The following is a 21,001-nucleotide window of genomic DNA, read 5'->3' on the forward strand; positions in this document are numbered from 1 at the left end:
ATTTAAAACAATACAAATTTATTACCTTATAGTTCTGGAAACCAGAAGTCCAAAATGGGTTTCGCTGGGTTAAAAATCAGCATGTTGGGGCTTCCCTGGTGGCGCAGTGGTTAAGAATCTGCCTGCCAATGCAGGGACACGGGTTCAAGCCCTGGTCTGGGAAGATCTCACGTGTTGCGGAGCAACTAAGCCCGTGCGCCACAACTACTGAGCCTGCGCTCTAGAGCCCGTGAGCCACAATTGCTGAGGCCCGCGTGCCTAGAGCCCGAGCTCTGCTACAAGAGAAGCCACCGCCATGAGAAGCCTGTGCACCACAACGAAGAGTAGCCCCTGCTCCCTGCAACTAGAGAAAGCCCGCGTGCAGCAATGAAGACCCACCCAAAAAGCAGCAAAAAAAAAAAAAAAATCTGTGCTGGAAGGGCTGCATTCCTTCTGGAGGCTGTAGGGGAGGACCTTTTTCCTTGTCTTTTCCAGCTCTCAGGCTGCCTTCATTTCTGGGCTCAGTAGCTCCTTGCTCCATTTTCAAAGCCAGCTACATAGCATCTGCAAATCTCACTCTGACTCCCCTGCCTCCCTCTTTCTCTCGAAAGGACCCTTGCGATTACATTGGGCCCACCTAGATAATCCAGGATAATCACTCTAGCACAAGATCCTTAATTTAATGACATCTGCAAAGTCTTTTTTACCATGTAACATAACATATTCACAGGTTTCAGGAGTTAGGAGGTGGGCATCTCTGGGGCACCATTATCCTTCCTACCTCAGGGTTATTTATGTGCAGGCAGCAGTGTCTGTGTGTAAATTTCAGTAGAGAGGAAGGTAAAATAAAGTGCATATTAGGACCCTGAAGGGGGTGTAGTCAGTGTGGACTAGACTTTAAAAGCCTTTTAAAAGCTATTAATTGCCAGAAGTTTGCTGGAGACATAGTCATCACCCCCTTTCTCTCCAGACCTTAGCTAATTAGGAATTGATGCATGGGGCCACCTGAGGAAATCAAAGTTCAGAATCAGGCTTATTATTGGTAAAGAAGTTCTGGAGAATACCACAGGGCCTCTAGCTCCCAAATGCAAGGGAAGAAAATCAAGAATGGTAGACCTCTCCCTTAGTGAGGAAGGGGAACTGTCCTGGTTCGAATGGCTGAGCTAGAGCAGAGAAAGAGAATTAATTAGGTAAGAGGTATGTCATGAAAGAACAGTAACTTTTTTTTTTTTTTAACATCTTTATTTGAGTATAACTGTTTTACAATAGTGTGTTAGTTTCTCTTTTACAACAAAGTGAATCAGTTATACATATACATATGTTCCCATAACTCTTCCCTCTTTTGTCACCCTCCCTCCAACCCTCCCTATCCCACCCCTCTAGGTGGTTACTAAGTACAGAGGTGAACTCCCTGTGCTATGCTGCAGCTTCCCACTAGCTATCTAATTTACATTTGGTAGTGTGTATATGTCCCTGCCACTCTCTCACATCGTCACAGCTTACCCTTCCCCCTCCCCATATCCTCAAGTCCGTGCTCTAGTAGGTCTGTGTTTTATTCCCATCCTACCACTAATCTCTTCATGACATTTTTTTTTTTTTTTTAGATTCCATATATATGTGTTAGCATACGGTATTTGTTTTTATCCTTCTGACTTACTTCACTCTGTATGACATATTCCAGGTCTATCCACCTCATTACAAATAACTCAGTTTCATTTCTGTAACTTTTGATGCTAATTTGGTGCAAACAGGAAACACAATCCAGGGAATTCCCTGGTAGTCCAGTGGTTAGGGCTCCACGCTTCAAATGCGGGGCGGGGACGGGTTTGATCCCTGGTCGCAGAACTAAGATTCCACATGCTGCGTGGTACAACCAAACAATTTTTTTAAAAAATTAAAATAAATAAATGAATAAAGGGCATGGTAGCTAGCAGAAAAGTCAGTCACTATTTCTAAATCTCACTTTTCCTCAGGGATGCCTCCAGTGTCAGGGGCAGGGTGTTTGTAGGCCAATTCTGTGGATACACATGCATTCAGGATTTGTTTGTTTGTTTTTTAGGAGCATTTTGCATAACAAACCTATTCTCACACTAGCTACCTCCTTGAGATCCTAACAGGCTAAGCACTTCCAAAGCCTGGAGCATCTCAGCACCCTCAGCAGCTCTGTCTGGAGACTAAATCACTCGCTTGCCTCTGACAGTGACTAGCCATGAGACCCATGGAAGGTTCTCCTTGGAGACCAGCATCCTCTAGGCTCCTTGTGTCACTAAAATGTCGATCCGACTGCTGTCCCTCAATCTGCAGCCAGTGGGGTTGTGTTTAGTCAATGATCAGTGTCATGTCAATTTCCTTCTGTTGGACCAAGTATAAATTGATTCTAAATATCTGCCTTGGGGAAATTTCCGTAGGGAAGATGAGCTTTTCAGTGTGCTCTCTCTAATTCTGGGCACTTAGAGATATAAATTAGTTTCCTTGGTCTTTTCTCAGTCAGGGTCACGACCTTGCCTCCAAGATACTAGCCTTCTAAATGGTTGTGATTTGAAGGGCGCTATGAAGATCCTCACAAAACTCACCTAACAGGCAGGTCCTTAGAACTTTACCATTAACCACCACCACTAGAAGCATTCTCTTTTAAAATACCCCTTCATTCATTCATTCATTCATTCATTCATATCCTCTCTTTTCCTCCCTCCCTCCATCCCTCCCCCCCCCACACTCTCTCACGTGCACGTGCAAGCACACGCACACACACACACACATACACACACAAAGTATTAGACTATCCTGTCCAAGGGTGCTCTCCTTGGCTTGGCTTCAGTGTAGAATTTGGTTGGAACTTCCTATAGTCATTAAACAAACATTTGTTAAGTACCTACTTATAGCCAGTCTTTGTTCTAGGTGATGCGAATACGATACTAAATATAACACAGTCCTGTCATCATCATCTAGTGGGGGAGACAGAAATGTAAAGAAATAAGATGGAACTATTACAGTGTCAGGACGGTAATAGTGCCATGTATAGGAAGGTCCAATAAGGAAGCTGGGACAAACCACCAGGGTCTGTCGGTCCGGAATGGGACCCAGAGTCTATCTATGTTGTAATCCATGTAAATGGATTACATTACATGTATGTATGGATTACATGGAACCCCATGTAAATATGGTCAGCTGGTTCATCTTTCCTGATAAGGACCTCTTAATTGTTTTCACAGGGCCCAAACCCTCCCTCAGCAACCATGAATGTTAGATATTGTGGGAGCCCAGAAGATCGAACTGGGAATTTAGGGGACCAGATCAAAGAGTATGTGACATTCAATACTGGGTATTGAAGGATGGTACATAGAATGCGGGAAGAAAGAGAGTTCCAGACAAAGGGAACAATACATGTGCATGTGTGAGCCTTAAACCCAGAAGGCATAATCTGGGTGAACAGAATGAGTGCATTTGATGGGCGGGGTAGGGTGGAGGACTGTTGGGAAATGAGATCAGAAAGGTAGACTGGAGTCAGATTTTGTTGGGCTTTAACAATCCTGCTAAAGAATTAGAACTTTCGGGCTTCCCTGGTGGCGCAGTGGTTGAGAATCCGCCTGCCGATGCAGGAGACACGGGTTCGTGCCCTGGTCCGGGAAGATCCCACATGCCGCGGAGCAACTAAGCCCGTGAGCCATGGCCGCTGAGCCTGTGCGACCGGAGCCTGTGCTCCGCAACGGGAGAGGCCACAATAGTGAGAGGCCCGCATACCGCAAAAGAGCCACCAGGTTTGTTTGTTTGTTTTTAAGAAAGGAGCCTCTATTGAGCCTCCTTAGCTCTACTGAATCTGCAAAAATCGTCCTGTAATTGTGTCAAGACAAATTCATAAGCTATCAACCTAGTGTTTTCCCCCACCTAAATCAGGGATTAGAAACTTTGAGTGTCTAGAAATGTGGGACCAAGATGAATGCAGCATTTTTGTAAAAAGGCGTGGCCTTGGAAATGTTCTTAGGTAACTCTACTGGACTTGGTTTGATCGTGTCTAAGAAAATGTGGAGCGTGAAGGGAAGGCTTGTTTAAATTTTGCCTGTGTTAGCTTTTCAAGGGTGGTAGCATGGCATTGCACAGTGCCTCAGCTCCCTGTGGTACAACTTCATCATTATGCCTCGGGTTTATTAATGTGTTAAAAAGGAAAGACTGTAGGCTGCTGTAAGGATTAAGTGAAATGATGCCTGTGAAATGCTTAGCACAGTGCTTAGCTCATGTTACCATTTTCTCAGTTTTTTTAATTGTTTGTTTTTTTTGTTTGTTTTTTTTGTTTTTTTGGTGGTACCTAGGCCTCTCACTGTTGTGGCCTCTCCCGTTGCGGAGCACTGGCTCTGGACGCACAGGCTCAGCGGCCATGGCTCACGGGCCCAGCCGCTCTGCTGCATGTGGGATCTTCCCGGACCTGGGCACGAACCCATGTCCTCTGCATCGGCAGGCGGACTCTCAACCATTGAGCCTCCAGGGAAGCCCTATTTTCTCAGTTTAATACACCTGGCACTTAGCACAATACCTGGCACACAGTAAATGGGATTCACAACGTCTTTGCTAGATGAAATGGAATGGTCTTAGGGTGCACAGAGTTGGAGGATGGTGGTGGTGGAGAGGGTTCTCCCTGACGACACTCATTCTCCTGCCCTCCTCCCTGTAGTGTTCTGACAGCACCTCCTTTTTACACCCTCAGTGCAGAGATATCACGGTTTGTCTAGAAATGGTTGCTAAAGGGTGCAAAGTGACACAGCAACAGAGAGCCTGGGATTGCTGCTAAATCTTAAGAAGAGCCGATTGTGACAAAGTACAGGGTGGGGGGGAAGACAGAGAAGAGAAAATGTGAAAACCTAACGAAAACCAGATGCAGTGTTCTCACTGAGTGACATGGTGATGCCTCACCCAGTTTCAGGTGGGACAGGCAGGGTGAGACCACTGTGAAGAGTCACTGTCAGGTTGCGGTACTGAAAGAGGAGCCCCGCAGTGGGCTCTGGGGTCCAGGCAAGGCAGGGGCACGGGGCCCGGCACTTGGAAAATGCCCTGTTTGGTTTAATACTATGCTCTCGCCGCCTTGAAGTTCTTAATCATTTTTTTACAAGGGACCGCCCATTTTCATTTTGCAGTGGACCCTGCAAATTATGTAGCTAGTCCTGGGTCCAGGCTCCCTGGGGCAGTGACATTTTGCCTCAGCTAGTTTTTGAGCTAGTTTTTGAATTTGCAGCTGATTAAGCAAGTAGGCTGGGCTAGTATTATTTTTAATCTCTCTGTCTCTAATTCTAAATGGACAAAAATCGTAACAAATTAAATCTGTAAGAACTAAAATAAAATGAGTAGGGGATTGCCCTGGTGGTCCAGTGGTTAAGACTCCACACTTCCACTGCAGGGGGCATGGGTTTGATTCCTGGTCAGGGAACTAAGATCCCACAAGCCACATGGCACGGCCAAAATAAATAATTAATTAATTTAAAAAATGGGTAGCACCTTACTTCCTTACTTCAGTCATCCACTACCAAGAGCTTAGTGTGTATCCCCCAGATTTTTTGTACTGTAAAGTTTAAAGTACTGTATTATAGAATAATATGCAGTTACATTGTTGATGTAAATATTAAACAGTACAGCATCATTTACATGAAAATATTCAAGTTTCCCTCCGTTCCACTGTCCTTCAGTGAGGCAACCACCGTTAACAGTTTTGTCTGTATGCTTCAAATATATTTTTTAATTAATAAACTTTATTTCTTTAGAGCAGTTTTCAGTTCATAGCAAAATTGAGTAGAAAGTACAGAGAGTTCCTGTAAGCTCCTGTCCACACACTTGCCCAGGCTCCACCACTATTGTTAACCAGCACCAGAGCGTCGTGCATTTGTTACAGTTGATGTACCTATGCTGACACATCACTGTCACCCAGAGTCCAGAGCTTATACCAGGGTTCACTCTTCCAAATATTTTTCAAATTAATTTTTAATTACATAATTGACATATGAATGTTTTTTCTATGTCTATTAAAAAATATGTAGGCTTTCAAAAAGCAACACGGGATAATATTATGCATATAGCTTGTTTTTGTTGTTGTTGTTTTTTGTTTGTTTTTGTTTTTTGCGGTACACGGGCCTCTCACTGTTGTGGCCTTCCCCGTTGCGGAGCACAGGCTCCGGACGCGCAGGCTCGGCGGCCATGGCTCACGGGCCTAGCCGCTCCGCGGCATGTGGGATCTTCCCGGACCGGGGCATGAACCCCTGTCCCCTGCATCGGCAGGTGGACTCTCAACCACTGCGCCACCAGGGAAACCCTTGTTTTTATTTTTTAACAAATACCTTTCCAAGTCACTACATATAGACCTGCCTCATTCTTCTTTAATAAGGACATACAGTGTTGTATGTCTATATTATGTTATTTATCCAGTTTCCCATTGGCATATATGGTTTTTAAAAAATATTTATTTGGCTGCATCAGGTCTTAGTTGTGACATGCAGTGTCTTTTGTTGTGGCATGCAGGCTCTTCCTTGTGGCACGCAGGCCTCTCTCTAGTTGAGAGGCAGCACAAGGGCTCAGTAGTTGCGGCATGCGGGCTCTCTAATTGTGACAGGCAGGTTTAGTTGCCCCATGGCATGTGGGACCTTAGTTCCGTGACCAGGGATAGACCCCACGTTCCCTGCATTGGAAGGCAGATTCTTAACCACTGGACCACCAGGGAAGTCCCTATTCGTTTTTTAAACAACGTACACATTCATTTTTTAAAAAAAATTTATTTATTTAGGCTGTGCCTGGTCTTTGTTGCAGCATGCGGGATATTTACTTGTGGCATGAGGAATCTCTTAGTTGCAGCATGAGGGCTTCTTAGTTGCAGCATGCATGTGGGATCTAGTTCCCCGACCCGGGGATTGATCCCGGGCCCCCTGCATTGGGAGTATGGAGTCTTACCCACTGGACCACCAGGAAGTCCCCACATTCTTATACATATATCTTTTGCACTCCTAGTATTATATAGAATAAATTTTCAGAAGTGGGATTATTGGTTATAGGGTATGAACATATCAAATTGACGCTCTCTTATCTGAGGTTGACTGCACTTGTTATACACTCCCTCTAACCCCCACCTCTCTGTCACTTAAACTCAGTGACACCATCTTCAAGGAACTTAGCCCTCAGGGTTGAGAATACTGGAGCACTGAAAGGAGAGAATTTACTTGTGAATAATAACAGTAATAGCTCACCTGCATTGAGCACTTAAACCATGTTTTGTGCACTCAAGCCAAGTATTGTTCTAAACACTTAACATGTATTAACTCCTTTAATCTGTATAACCACCCACAGAGATAAGTCTATTATTGTACCCATTTTAATGCTTAGGAAACTGAGATACCTAAGGTTAAGTAAGGTCACACATCTGTCTAGTAAATGTTGGGGCCAGGATCTGAAGCAAGGCTCTTGTGCTCTTAACCTCTGCACACACTATCTCTAGAGAGTTTAATGCCATAAAGATGTCAGAGTTTTTCTATCTTGTCTATTCCTTAAAACAATATTGTATTTATTCATTTACTTGTCTTTTTCTACACTGTTAACTCTTTGAGGGCAGGGTACCTGTCCAACTATTCTTCATAACCCTATACCCTAATTCCTAGCACCATGTCTGATTTATTGTACATAATAAATAAATTTAGTTGAATGGATAACAATGCCTCTGGGAGGTAGCTACTATATCCATTTTACAGATGAAGAAACTACAAGTCACTGTCACCCAAACAGTGCAGTAGAAAAGACTAGTAAGCGGAATCGTGGAGCTGCAATTTGAACCCATGGCTTTTGATACCTAATCCAGGGTGCTGTCCACTTTTACTGAGCTACCTCCTTCCTGCCTGTTTCTGAGGGCTCTGGAGAATGGCTCCCTACCTAGCAACTGTTTCTAAGCTGGAAGACTCACAGCTAGCCAGTTTTAATGATCCCTGGGAGGGTCAGAGCCTGATGTGAGGAGGGCCCCTGGAAAATAGTTTCTGGAAGTAGTGCAACCAGGAATCAGTTGTTAGAGGAGTCAGGTTCCTTAGAGGACTACCGCGTAGTAATAATACGTATCCTCTATTTCGGCTTCTGCATACCAAATGTGTGATTTATGAGCATTGTCTGTTTTTAATGATCACAATCCCATTAGATGGATATTGTTATTTTTGTTTTACATGTGAAAGAATACTGAGAGGCCAAGTGACTTGCTCAAGGTTACACAACAAATAGATTCAACTCAAAATGTATGACCCCCAAACATTCATTTTAAGCATTCTGCTACCCCAGGTTATAACAGCAGCTGGGGCAGGGGACATTGTAAGAAGAAATTGCCCTCCCAAGACCCTGGAGGACTTTAGTGACTAGAAAATAAGGTAGAGAAAACCATGCAGCCTGAGCCCTTCTAGGTGACGGGGTCATAGAAAGAAGAAACGTTATTTTATTTTGTTTTTTTAGCTGGCTGTGGAGAGCTAGGAAGATTTGAGACCAGCCATTCCAATTTTTGAATCTGGGTTCTCAGCACGTGGTGTCTTTATAGTCAACCTAGAAATGGCAGAGTTATTTTGGGCACAAAGCAAGAGCTGTGGCTTTAAAAATATGCCACTGTATTTATCTCTTCCGCTCCAAGATGACTGAAAATTAGCCCAGCTGTGGCCTGAGGCACCAAACAGCCACACAGTCTTCTTCCAGCTCACTCAACCCACCCTAAGAGGGCGAAACACCCAGAAGTGACAGCCTCTGGGGAGTGGCTATCGGATTAGTTCCCCATCACCAAGCCTACTTTCTGATAACACACACACACCATCCCTTCCCAGCTACTGTAGGGATCAGGATGCTAGGCCTGTGAATCAGCTCAGCTCTGTCTTCTCCCCCATCCCCAAGGCTTCAATAGAAGTAAATAATAATAATAATTCTAATACTGAGCCGAGGAGTCAGTACAAGAATAATTTTTCAGCTTTATTACCAATTCACTGTTTGATTCAGGGCAGACAATCTTGCAGTAATTTAAGCCTTCACTTTCCTTATCTAGAAAATGGAAATCTTAAAAATATATATTTTTAAAAATATATATATATAAAATATATGTATATGCAAAGTGCTTAATAAAGTGCCTAAGAAAGTACCTGGCCCATAATAAGCAATTGATTGATATTCCTTAAATGAGTGAATCTTCTGCTACTCTGATCTTACTAACAGGTAAAATGTGATGAGCTTTTACTTTATGCTAGGCACTGTGTTATGTGCTCTCTAAGGATAATTACATTTAATCCTGTAACAACCCTATGAGGTGGATGGTATTATTCCTTTACCCATGAAAACTGAGGCCCAGAGATAATTAATTTGCTAAACATCACGTAATTTACATGATGTAGCCAGATTTAAGCCTAGTATTCTGATTATAGAGCCTAAAGTCTTAAAGAGAACAGGGAGTATATTTTTACATTCCCCTGTTTCCATGGAAGATTCTTTCCACTGTCAACTGAAGGACTAAGAAGCAGTGGGGAAATGCCCAGGTGGTTTTAGCTTTCTTTCCCTGTCTCTGATCCTGGACAGGATTTAGGTTTCCAGCCATCATTCTCCTGTGTTTTGTGGGCTATAATTACTCAGATTTACGTTGCCCAATTCATAAGGGATCGAGTGAGGGAGAGGAGGCGGAGCTTGTCCAAGCAGTCCACAAATCCTACAGATGGTGGGATAGGGGGTGGGGAGGGAGCGAGGTATGTTTTACATCCTGGTCTTTCACTGATTTTGATGGCAGATGCTTTTTGCGTTTTGGTCAAAGCCACACAAGGCTCAAATGAAATTGGAGCTGCTTGAAGGGCCGCAGTGGCTGGCGGGGTGGGAAAGGAGTACAGGAGAAGCGAGGTGTCCCTGTGCAGAAAGCCTGGGTGTTCACTTGCAAACCCAAAATCTGCACAGCCTTCCGTGCCCTGACCCTTCCCTGCGTGGCCAGAGGCAGCAGCAGCCCGCGCCGGAGAACAGGCAGTCCAGGGGAGCTGTCTGGTGGGGCCGGAAACGGCTGTAATCATTTTATAGCCTTTGCTGGCTGCACGGACCTAGCGGAGTGGGCGGTAGGCAGGCTCCAGAGTGCTGTCTGGCAAGATGGTCCCCGGCTTTAATCAAAATGATGGGTTTTCTGGAAGCTCTTTATTAACCTCAGCACCAGAATCCCAGAGAGGTAACAAAGGGATGAATGGGGAGCGAAGGGGAGGGGCTGCAACCTGGCGGCTGGGCTGCGATTTTCCAGAGCTGAGCGCTCACTCCCGCAGCCCCACCCCTCCCCCCACCTCCACACTTCTTTCTACTGATTCTCGCTTAGAGGCTCCTGCCTGTATCACCCTCTCCCAAATGGTGCCTAAACAGATATAGCCAGAGCCATTGCTACATTTGTATAATGCTTCAGGGTTTTCAAAGGGCCTTCATATACAGCTCAGGATGTGGGTCTCGTTGGTAACTGGAGTGAGACTACCTAGATTTGAGTCCCAGACTCCACCAGTTAGTAACCCTGTGACGATTGGTCCTCAGTCTCTTAATTTATAAAACCAACATATCTATAAAGCAGACATGGATATTGGCAATATCTACTTCCTATGGTTCTTGTGAGGAGTAAAAATTATATAGCATATGCAGATCTGCTTAGCCCAGTGCCTAGCACATAGGAAGGCAGAGTAAATGTTAACTAATTCATAACCCTGATGAAGACAGGAAGGTGATCACCTCTATTTTATGCCTGAGGCAACTGAGGCTCGGAGTCGTTTATGTAAATTGCCCAGGACTATGTACCATTAAGTGATGGAACCAGGGCAAGCCCTCCTCAAGCAAAGCAAGAGGAGGAGAGGAAAAGAGGATTAAAAATCCTCCAACAGGGGGCTTCCCTGGTGGCGCAGTGGTTGAGAATCCGCCTGCCGATGCAGGAGACACGGGTTCGTGCCCTGGTCCGGGAAGATCCCACATGCCGCGGAGCGGCTAGGCCCACACATGCCGCGGAGCGGCTAGGCCCACACATGCCGCGGAGCGGCTAGGCCCACACATGCCGCGGAGCGGCTAGGCCCGTGAGCCATGGCCGCCGAGCCTGCGCGTCCGGAGCCTGTGCTCTGCAACGGGAGAGGCCACAACGGTGAGAGGCCCGCATACCGCAAAAAAAAAAAAAAAAAAAAAAAAATCTCCAGCCTTGCCTCTCTAAGAACTTTCCTGAAAGTACTATTCTTGGTCAAAATGACTGTGGGTTGTTCCGTTAGGGGAAGTCTGTGTAAATCAGATAAACCTCTCCTGACCTTAGTTGATTGTCCAGAGCAGATGAGAATAGGGCTTGGGGGGTTAGGTTTACAGGTCTGGCATTTGCTTCACAATCTTCAGGACCTTCCCTGGCATCTGCACTGGCAAAGCCTCCAGCTCAATTTTCCCAGTCACTGAGGCTAAACTCCAGCCAGAGTTAGTTTAGAATGAAAGAAGAAAGTAGGGAATGTTGCCAAAAAGACCCTGGGCAGTGCCTAAAGTAGGTTATTGGATTAGTTGAAGTGGTCCGCTACCCCCATAGGGCAGGTTTTTGTTTTCTTGTTTTTTTATTTTTATTATTTTAATTTTTTCCCAGTACGCGGGCCTCTCACTGTTGCGGCCTCTCCCGTTGCGGAGCACAGGCTCCGGACGCACAGGCTCCGGACGCACAGGCTCAGCGGCCATGGCTCACGGGCTCAGCGGCCATGGCTCACGGGCTCAGCGGCCATGGCTCACGGGCCCAGCCGCTCCACAGTATGTGGGATCCTCCCGGACCGGGGCACGAACCCGTGTCCCCTGCATCGGCAGGCGAACTCTCAACCACTGAGCCACCAGGGAAGCCCTATAGGGCAGTTTTTAAAGCTGCAGATCTGTATGCCTTTGTAAAACAAAAAGTGTATGTTGTTCATATTTTTACATGTATCCCTACCTACTGTGGAGAAATCAGCCAATTTTTAAAAAAGGCAAAACCTTTTACTATAATTATGATCATACTCTAGTAAACTTTCAAATTCCATTGGGTTGTAATCTGAATGCCAGGGAAGGGCTGATCCTCCGCCGCTTGATGTCTCTCAGAATTCCTCTTTCCAGGCTCTAATAGGTCCATTCATCTGGGTTGTGGCTGCATCTCAGTCTTGTCTTTGTGTGCCAGTGAGCTGGGTCCCTGGGAGCAGAGGGGAGGGGACCAGTGGGAGGTCCCAGGAGTGGGGGAGGGAGACAGCACTGAAAGAAGAAACATTCCCTTGACTGACCTGAGACTGGCCCTGGGCTGGGGTTAGGGGTAGAAAAGGTGCATCTTCTTTTCTCATCTTTTCCTCATCTTCCTTTTTTATCTTTCTCATGAGATACTCTCATCAAGGAATATCTCCTTGATTCTGCCCCAAAGTCACAGCATTTTATAAGCGAAGCTGGCCAAGGGCTTCAGTGCTCTTGGCCAAAAGGGACTCAGATTTAGGAGGTCAGTAAATGTTGTTTGTCACAGCCTTAAGATATTATGTCTCCTGAATGAACCCTCAGAGATGTTCGCGCACACATCAGCCAGAACAGGTTGGGTACAAGGATCCGGGAGGCACCGGAGAAACCAGATCTTGTTCTGCTCAGCAGAAGCTGAATATAAGGAGGATGCACCTGAATACTTCTTGGAGTGGAGGCGGAATCAGACCCAACTAAGACTCCCAGCAAAGGCCGAAGAAGCTCAGTGACATGTAAAAGAAGCTCATCAACTCTTAGGGATCCTGCTGTGAGAGGCTCCCTCCGCCTATAGGCACGGCCATTAAGGTCCTTTAACTCTGCAAGATAAAAATATCTCTGAACTCTGCATCTCCAGATGACAGTCCTAAAGGCCTCATACAGAGTCCTGGCTGTGGTCAGAAAAATTTCCATCCTGGACTCTGTGAGAGCAACTAAAGGACTACAGAGTGGTGTTGAAACCCAGTTCTCCTAGATGCCAAGTCAGAGGCTTTTAAATGCATTTCTCACTTTTGTCTCAGTCTCCCAGGGGCAGGGCCTGTATTTGAAAGGTCAACAGGCAGATTCTGGCTGAGCTCAATTGCAGATTTGATTATCTTAGACGAATCAAAGAAATCAGTCTCAGAGAAAAAAATATCTATAGCCCTATGTCCAAAGAGCTATAGTGTCAGCTCTGCCAGGGGAAGCATAGTGTAGCAAAAGGGTTTATGGGAGAAAAGAAACTCTCCTACTCCCTTTCCCTGCAGTCTGCTGGTATTTGAACTAAATTTGCAATATCCTTGCCCTGCCGTCCTAGCCCTGAGAGCTGCGCCATGTATAGTTGCCCATGTGTGATTCCATTTATTGAGCTCTTTCATTGTGCTGGAGTCAGCCTCAGCACTTCACATGCATTTCCTGGTTGTCTTTAGGGACTCCAAAGTGCGGCAATGGAAAGTTATTTGATCTGCTAAGGAGTGGACACCACTTCCATTTCTCACATCAGTCCTTTCATTTATCCATCCAGCAAGTATTTATCAAACACCTGTTATGGGCCAGGAATTGTGCTAGACACTGGCTACACATTGGTGAATAAAACAGATATATTTTCTTATAGAATAGATTACTAAAAAGAACCTGCTGTATAGCACAGGGAACGTACTCAATACTCTGGCATATATGGGAAAAGAATCAAAAAAAAAAAGAGTGGATACATGTGTATGTATAACTGTTTCACTTTGCCGTATACCTGAAACACAACACTGTAAATCAACTGTACTCCAGTAAAAAAATTTTTTTAAATTAAAAAATACATACATATTTTCTGCTTCTCTGGACCTTACAGTGATAGAGATAGAGGTGAAGGGAGTGCTGCTTGGCTAGGATGGTCATAGAATGCCTCTCTGAAGAGGTTTCAATTAAGCACAGACTTGAAGAATGAGGAGTCATGCTAAGCATGGAGGAGAGAACATTCTAGGCAAAAAGAAACCATATGTGTACAGATTTTGAGGCCAAAACAATCCCAAGGGGTGTTGAGGAATTGAAAGAAAACCTGTGTGGCTGGAGGATAGTGGTAAGAGGGACACTTGCAGGTGAAATTGGAAAATAAAAAAATAACAGGCTATTGAAGGGCTTTGTATACCATGTTAAGGAGTTTGATTTTTTTTTTTTCTCTCAAGGCAATAGAAAACCTTCAAATAATTTTAAGCAAGGGGAGTGATATAAAATAATTTCTATTTTTCAAAGGATTTTTACTGTGTGCATGTTATACTTCAGTATTTTTAAAATGGAGAAAGACTTTAAGGAATAAAGATGACTGGCTATGTGTGGAAGGTTAGAGAGAGGCAAAAGTAGAAGCAGGCTGAACAAGGAAGAGGCTATTGCTGTAATTCACATACAAGATAATCGTGTCCTGAAAAAAGGTAGCAGTAGTGAAAATGGGGAGAAGAGGACAAAGTCTAGATATGTTTAGGAGGCTGAAATGACAGGTGTTGGTATATTATAAATGAAGAATAGAGAAAAATGAATAATGGCTCTGAAGCTTCTGCCTTGAGCATTGGAGTGAATGGCATATCATCGATTGAGATGAGAGATTTAGAAGGGAATAGAGGAGAGGAATCATAAGTTTGATTTCAGATTCCTTCAGTTTGAGTTGCCCATGAGACTGCCAAGAGGAGATACCAGATAGGCAGTTGGATACATGAGACTGGAGAGACCTATGGGCTTTAAGTATACATTTGTATCTCATCAGCATATTTAGATGGTATGTTTACCCATGGACAGGCTGAGATTCCAAAAGGAGAGAGTGAAGAGAAAGAAGAAGAAAAGGTCTAGGGCCAAACCGAAGGAAGCTGCAATACATAGGTAAAGAGGATCCTGCGAGGAAACGGACAAAGAACAGCCAGAGAGAATCGTCAGGAGAATGGTTTGATAAGGAACTCATAAAAAAATAAGTGTTTCAAGAAGGGGATTACTAATGCTGCTGAGAAGTTCCATAAGATGAAGACTAAAATGTGACCACTGCTTTGGAAGTAATATAATCAGTGAGCTTGCCATGAGCAATGTTAGAAAAGTAGTGCTCAAGGATGCCAAATTAGAGGAGATTGAGAAGTGGTGGAAGGTAAGGAGATGGAAGTAGCAGATGTAGAGAATCCCAAACTACAATCAAATGTAAACTGTTTATCTGGCAGAACTTTTCATGGCTCCACCAAAGAAGCAGTGTCAGATACATGAACACTGCTGTGATGCCAAAAGGTTCCAATGTCATGGCCACTGGGATCACTTTGCTCAGACAGACCATTACTCTTCTTCTCTAGCTCTGACCTCTACTCTTCTAGAAGTCATTGGTATACTTTATGGTGTGTCTTCCAGCTAGACTCTTGGGAAAGTCTTGCACTGGAAACCCCTGTGGATGCATAATCATTTTCTCAAGTCTCAGTGCAAATTTCACCTCTCTTCTGGAATCTCAATTGACTTTCTCAAGTGTAATTAATAATTTTTGCCTCTCGGTCCTATAATACTTTACATGTACCTATATATATCTTATCTTTTATTTTTAATTGAGATATAATTGACACATAATATTATATTAGTTCTAGGTGTACATGATTTACTATTTGTATACATAGTAAAATGATCACAATAAGACTAGTTAACATCTGTCACTATATATAGTTATAAATTTTTTTTTTTTTTGTGGTACACGGGCCTCTCATTGTTGTGGCCTCTCCTGTTGCGGAGCACAGGCTCTAGATGCGCAGGCTCAGCGGCCGTGGCTCACGGCCCCAGCCACTCTGCAGCATGTGGGATCTTCCTGGACCGGGGCATGAACCCATGTCCCCTGCATCGGCAGGCAGACTTTCAACCACTGCGTCACCAGGGAAGCCCCCCAAATTTTTTTATTATGATGAGAACTTTTAAGATCTATTCTCTTAGCAGCTTTCAAGTATGCAATACAGTATTATTAACTGTAGTTACCATACTGTACATTACATCCCGTGACTTATTTATTTTATAACTGTAAGTCTGTACCTTTTGGCACCCTTCACTACCACCACCACCATCTAGCAACCACCAATCTGTTCTCTGTATCTATAAGCTTGTTTTTTTGTTTGTTTTTTTAGATTCCACATCTAAGTGAGATCATATGGTATTTGTCTTTCTCGGTGTTATTTTGTCAAATATTTACATATTGACTTATTTCACTTAGCATAATGCCCTTGAGGTCCATTCATGTTGTCACAAATGGCAAGGTGTCATTCTTTTTTATCGCTGAATTTTATATATATATAAAATTCAGCTGTGTGTTTGTGTGTGTGTGTGTGTGTGTGTGTGTGTATCACATTTTCTTTATCCATTCATCCATCAATGGACACTTAAATTGCTTCTATGCTGCAATGAACATGGGGGGTACATATATCTTTTCAAGATAGTGTTTTTGCTTTCTTTAGATACATACCCAGAAGTGGAATAGCTGGATCATATGCTAGCTCTATTTTTAATTTTTGAGGAACCTCCATACTCTTTTCCGTAGTGGCTACACCAATTTATATTCCCACCAACAGTGGACAAGGGATCCCTTTTCTCCATACCCTCACCAACACTTGCTATTTCTAGTTTTTTTGATAACAGCCATTCTAACAGGTGTGAGGTGATAGCTCATTGTGGTTCTGATTTGTATTTCTCTGATGATTAGTGATATTGAGCACCTTTTCACGTACCTGTTGGCCATCTGTATGTGTTCTTTGGAAAAATGTCTATTCAGATCTTCTTTCCATTTTTCAATCAGATTGTTTGGAGTTTCTTTAATATTGAATTCTATGACTTCTTTATATATTTTGGATACTAACCCCTTATCAGATATAGGATTTGCAAATATTTTCTCCCATTCTGTAGGTTGCCTTTTCACTTCGTTGGTTTCCTTCTTTGTGCAGAAGCTTTTTAGTTTGATGTAGTATCATTTGTTTATTTTTGCTTTTGTTGCTTTTGTTATCAGATTCAAAAATATCATTGCTAAGACTGATGGTAAAGAGCTTACTGCTTATGATCTCTTCTAGGAGTTCTGTGGTTTCAGGTCTTATGTTCAAGTTTGTAATCCATTTTGAGTTAATTTTTGTGTATGGTGTAAGATAGAGGCCCAGTTTCATTCTCTTATATGTGGCTATTTCTTCTAACATCATTTATTGAAGACACTGTCCTTTTCCCATTGTATATTCTTGGCTTATTTGCCATAAATTAACTGACCATTTTTGCATGAGTTTATTTTTGGGCTCTGTATTCTCTTCCATAATTTGTGTGTCTTTTTATGCCATACTGTTTTGATTACTATAGCTTTGTAATATAGTTTAGAAGCTTGGTGCCTCCAGCTTTGTTCTTCTTTCTCAAGAATTCTTTGGCTGAGGCTTCTCTGGTGGTCCAATGGTTAAGACTCCATGCTTCCACTGCAGAGGGCCCAGGTTTGATCCCTGGTAGGGGAATTAAGATCCCACATGCCACATGGCATGCATAAATAAATAAATAAATAAATCTAAAAAATAAAATTAAAAAATGCTTTGGCTACTGGGTTCTTTTGTGGTTCCATACAAATTTTAGTATTGTTTATTCTATTTCTGTGAAAAATGCCATTGGAATTTTGGTAAGGATTGCATTGTATCTATAGATTGCTTTGGGTAGTGTGGGCATTTTAACAATATTAATTCTTCCAATCCATGAGCATGGAATATCTTTCCATTTGTTTCTATCTCCTTCAATTTCTTTCATAAATGTCATAAAGTTTCCAGTGTACAGGTCTTTTGTCTTCTTGGTTAAATTTATTCCTAGGTATTTTATTGTATATTCTGCTTTAATCCAGTACATTTCCTGCCCCACTCCCAGGCAGGGTAATTGCAACCAGATATTCTTTAGAAAATTCTTCACAAAGAACCAAAAATATGTTACTAGAAACCTAGATTTCTGGACCCCCTGGTGAAAAAAATCTGCCTTCCTACTTGTTTCCAAACATTGGCCTTGCCCTAGGCTTGAAGAAATAACTCACGATTTCATGGAGGCCATGACCATCTGTGCAGCCTCTCCTGTGTTCAGGCTCCTGGTTTGGCATACGGAAAGCATATGTTGACTCTGTGACTGATTTGCGATGATTTGTCTTGCAGAACCAGAGGCAGGAGAGGTGTCCCCTCCAGTCGGTGCTGGTGTCAACAGCAACAGCTGGACCTTTAAATACGGACCAGGCAACCCCAAACAATCTGGTCCCGGTGAGTTGCCAGACAAATTCATTATCCCAGGATCTCCTGCAATCATCTCCATCCGGCAGGAGCCTACTAACAGCCAAATTGACAAAAGTGACTTCATAACCTTCGGCAAAAAGGAGGAGACCAAGAAAAAGAAGAAAAAGAAGAAGGGTAACAAGACCCAGGAGAAAAAAGAGAAAGGGAACAGCACGACTGACAACAGTGACCAGTGAGGTCATCTAATGGAAACAAGCCACTTAGCCAGTTTTTGTAATGATGGCAAAATCTCTCCCATGTAGCAACTCCCTACTCCTTTTTCCTATCCACATGAGCCCTTTCTTATAGACCTCAGAAATCTGCAGAAAGTTCCCTATGTCTGTCTAGATCACATTTAACAAGTTTTGTCTTAAAAGCTTTACTAAGTCTGGTGTTAACTCTCTCTCTCCACTCTGGCTTGTTTTCAGAACCTAAAAAGCAGACCCAAGTCTCCTTTCTCCTCCGCCACAAAGGAGAGGCTTCCCAGCCCCGCCAGTGAGAGGTTGGACTCTCTGCCCTGTGCTCCGGGGATCCTGTCTTGATGACACTTTCAGGGCAGGCTGAAAGGTTTTGAGATTGAGCAGCTTGAGTGTCTGTGGCCACTGGGTATGTGTGGCCACCGGGTAATATGTTGGCTGGGATGGGCCAGATTAGACTAGGAGGGCTGGGAAACAAAGGCAAATCAACAGTGGGAAATGTGAAACGAAAAGGTACCAGACTTTCTAAATCTTACAACTGAAGAGGCGGTGGCCACCCTCTAGCAGACAAAACTCCCCCCATTGACAAGGCTTTAGGAATCCCTAAGTCTCTTGGCTGTGGTGTCATTATACCTAAAACCTGCATTTAACCTACAAGCCAATAGTTCAGTGTTTAACAGGGGGCCAACCAGGGCAACAGAAGCAGATCTGATGTGTTTCCTGTATATGTCCTTGTGCTCACTTTATTAAAAATTCTTTTGCACACAATGTTATGAAAAGGTCAGATTCTTTTCCGACAACACATATGCAAAAGCAAAAGAAAACCCCAGCACCTCACTTTATGCTGTTTGTTGATAGATTTATTTAAAAAAGAGAAAATCTATAACTATAAATCTTTAAAGAGAAATATGATGAATTCAATTCCCCTAAACTATCCTCGAAAGAGAATTCAGTCTACAGCCATTTAAATGATCATTGCTGCTACAGAAGTGCTTTAAGAGAATTGCCTGAAACATCTGTATTATACCGGCCACCTGCCAACCACAGCTTTACTCTTTCAGGTCACTCTGGGGCTGCCTCTTGCATGTATTAATTAGTAAATAAAAGGCTCTTTCTCTCTCTGTTTTCTAAGAAACAATTATGTGCACTTTGAATACACAACCTTCTCTAACGAACTATATCAAGACCCAGAAATTGAAGAAAAATGTTGTTTTCTCATACATACAGTGAGCAGACTTTCCAGTCCTCTAATTCTGTGATTTGTCTTGGTGTGATCGCCAACACCTTCTCTTTGGTTTAGTTTTCCTTTTCTATAACACTCTGAATTGCTAATCTTGCTAACACCTATGATGTTACCTGAGCTCAATCTCCCATATGTATGCTGTATGCTATTATAAGACTCCTGATATATATTTACTCTGTGCTTGTGTATGTGAATGTTACTGCAACTATTACCTAGAGTGAACTTTAAGCTTTATTGTTGAATGTAATTCCATTATATTTCCTTTTGTACACCTGTGAAAAAGTGCAGTAGAGTTTTTTTAACCATTGTTAATCAACTTTTGTGTATGAAAGACACAGTAAAATTTCTTTCTTAAATCAAGATACTGGTGATTCAAAGAATTTTATTTATGGTCAGCCAAGAGCTGTCTCTTGCCAAGACTCTTGCTGGCAAGGGAATGCATAAAGCTGTTTTTCTCTAGTAACAGTTCTGGAATGCATACTGAAGATATTTCCTGAGGGTGTGCAAGCACAAAATTTACCGATCTGACCTCTTTGAAGTCACAGAATACTTTGAAATTCTAACAATATGTGGAATATCAGCTCATAAGGAATAATAAAATTTACTGTCACCTTAAACAAGAAATTTTAATTTGTTAAAATGTACAATTTACAAGTTTGATTAATTATATTATCTTTTAAAAGTTAACATAAAAGAGGTAGGAGTCTGTTATTAAAAGCATTAAATCTCAAAAGAAAACCAAACCTGTTTTGTCTACTTTTAGCTTCATTCTCCCATTTTTTGAAGGGTGTGTAACTTCAGCTCTGCAGGAGTGCATGGGGTAAAACTTATTGCTAACACATGTGAACCATTGCTACATCATTGTAGGTTGTGATCATTTTGCCCCACTGAAACCCATGTATCTGACCTTACGTGCCTTTTGAATACTAGGAGAATCGGGCTAATTTATTAATGATGATAATTATAATGCATCTGTACAGCACTTTTTACATTTGCAAAGTGCTTTCCAATCCATGTTAGTTACTAGTTATTACAGCTGTAAGGATAAAACACGTCATATGGATTCATTTTTTATTGGTGCTGTTGGTATTTCCTCTGTTATTGCTAATAAATGGAAAATGGTGGTATGAAAGAAATGGTGGTCATTTCTAAGAGGAAGAGTAGGAGAAAATAGAACACTGATTATGATTAGCTATTATGATTGAAGAAGGTTGCAGTGTAAAACGTACCGTATCATTCTCTGGCTGTCTCCCTGGCTATTATGTTCATTACTAAGGCATGACACCCAATGGAATCAAGAATCAAATTCCACAATATTACCAGAACGGGCAGCCAGGAGGTTTCTGGGTCACTTCCCAGTACACCATTTCAGTCTTCTCTAA

At 42.8% G+C, this 21,001-nt stretch overlaps 1 protein-coding gene across 15 annotated transcripts in view; it reads left to right on the plus strand.

The window, feature by feature from the left end:
- LOC131755055 (protocadherin alpha-C2) overlaps positions 1-20,755 on the plus strand; it is a 161,345-nt gene extending 140,590 nt beyond the window's left edge. For 9 of the 15 annotated variants that reach the window (XM_067031791.1, XM_067031783.1, XM_067031790.1 and 6 more), the window contains exon 4: positions 18,066-20,755. In XM_067031791.1, coding sequence (XP_066887892.1) covers positions 18,066-18,376 — 311 coding nt within the window. In that variant the 3' untranslated portion in view covers positions 18,377-20,755. The remainder of the gene's footprint in view (positions 1-18,065) is intronic. The other 6 variants (XM_067031793.1, XM_067031796.1, XM_067031794.1 and 3 more) reach the window with 1 other exon arrangement.
- Positions 20,756-21,001: the final 246 nt, after the last annotated feature.

The sequence above is a fragment of the Kogia breviceps genome, chromosome 4 (genome assembly GCF_026419965.1).
Source record: "Kogia breviceps isolate mKogBre1 chromosome 4, mKogBre1 haplotype 1, whole genome shotgun sequence".
In the NCBI taxonomy this organism is placed as follows: Eukaryota; Metazoa; Chordata; class Mammalia; order Artiodactyla; family Physeteridae; genus Kogia; species Kogia breviceps.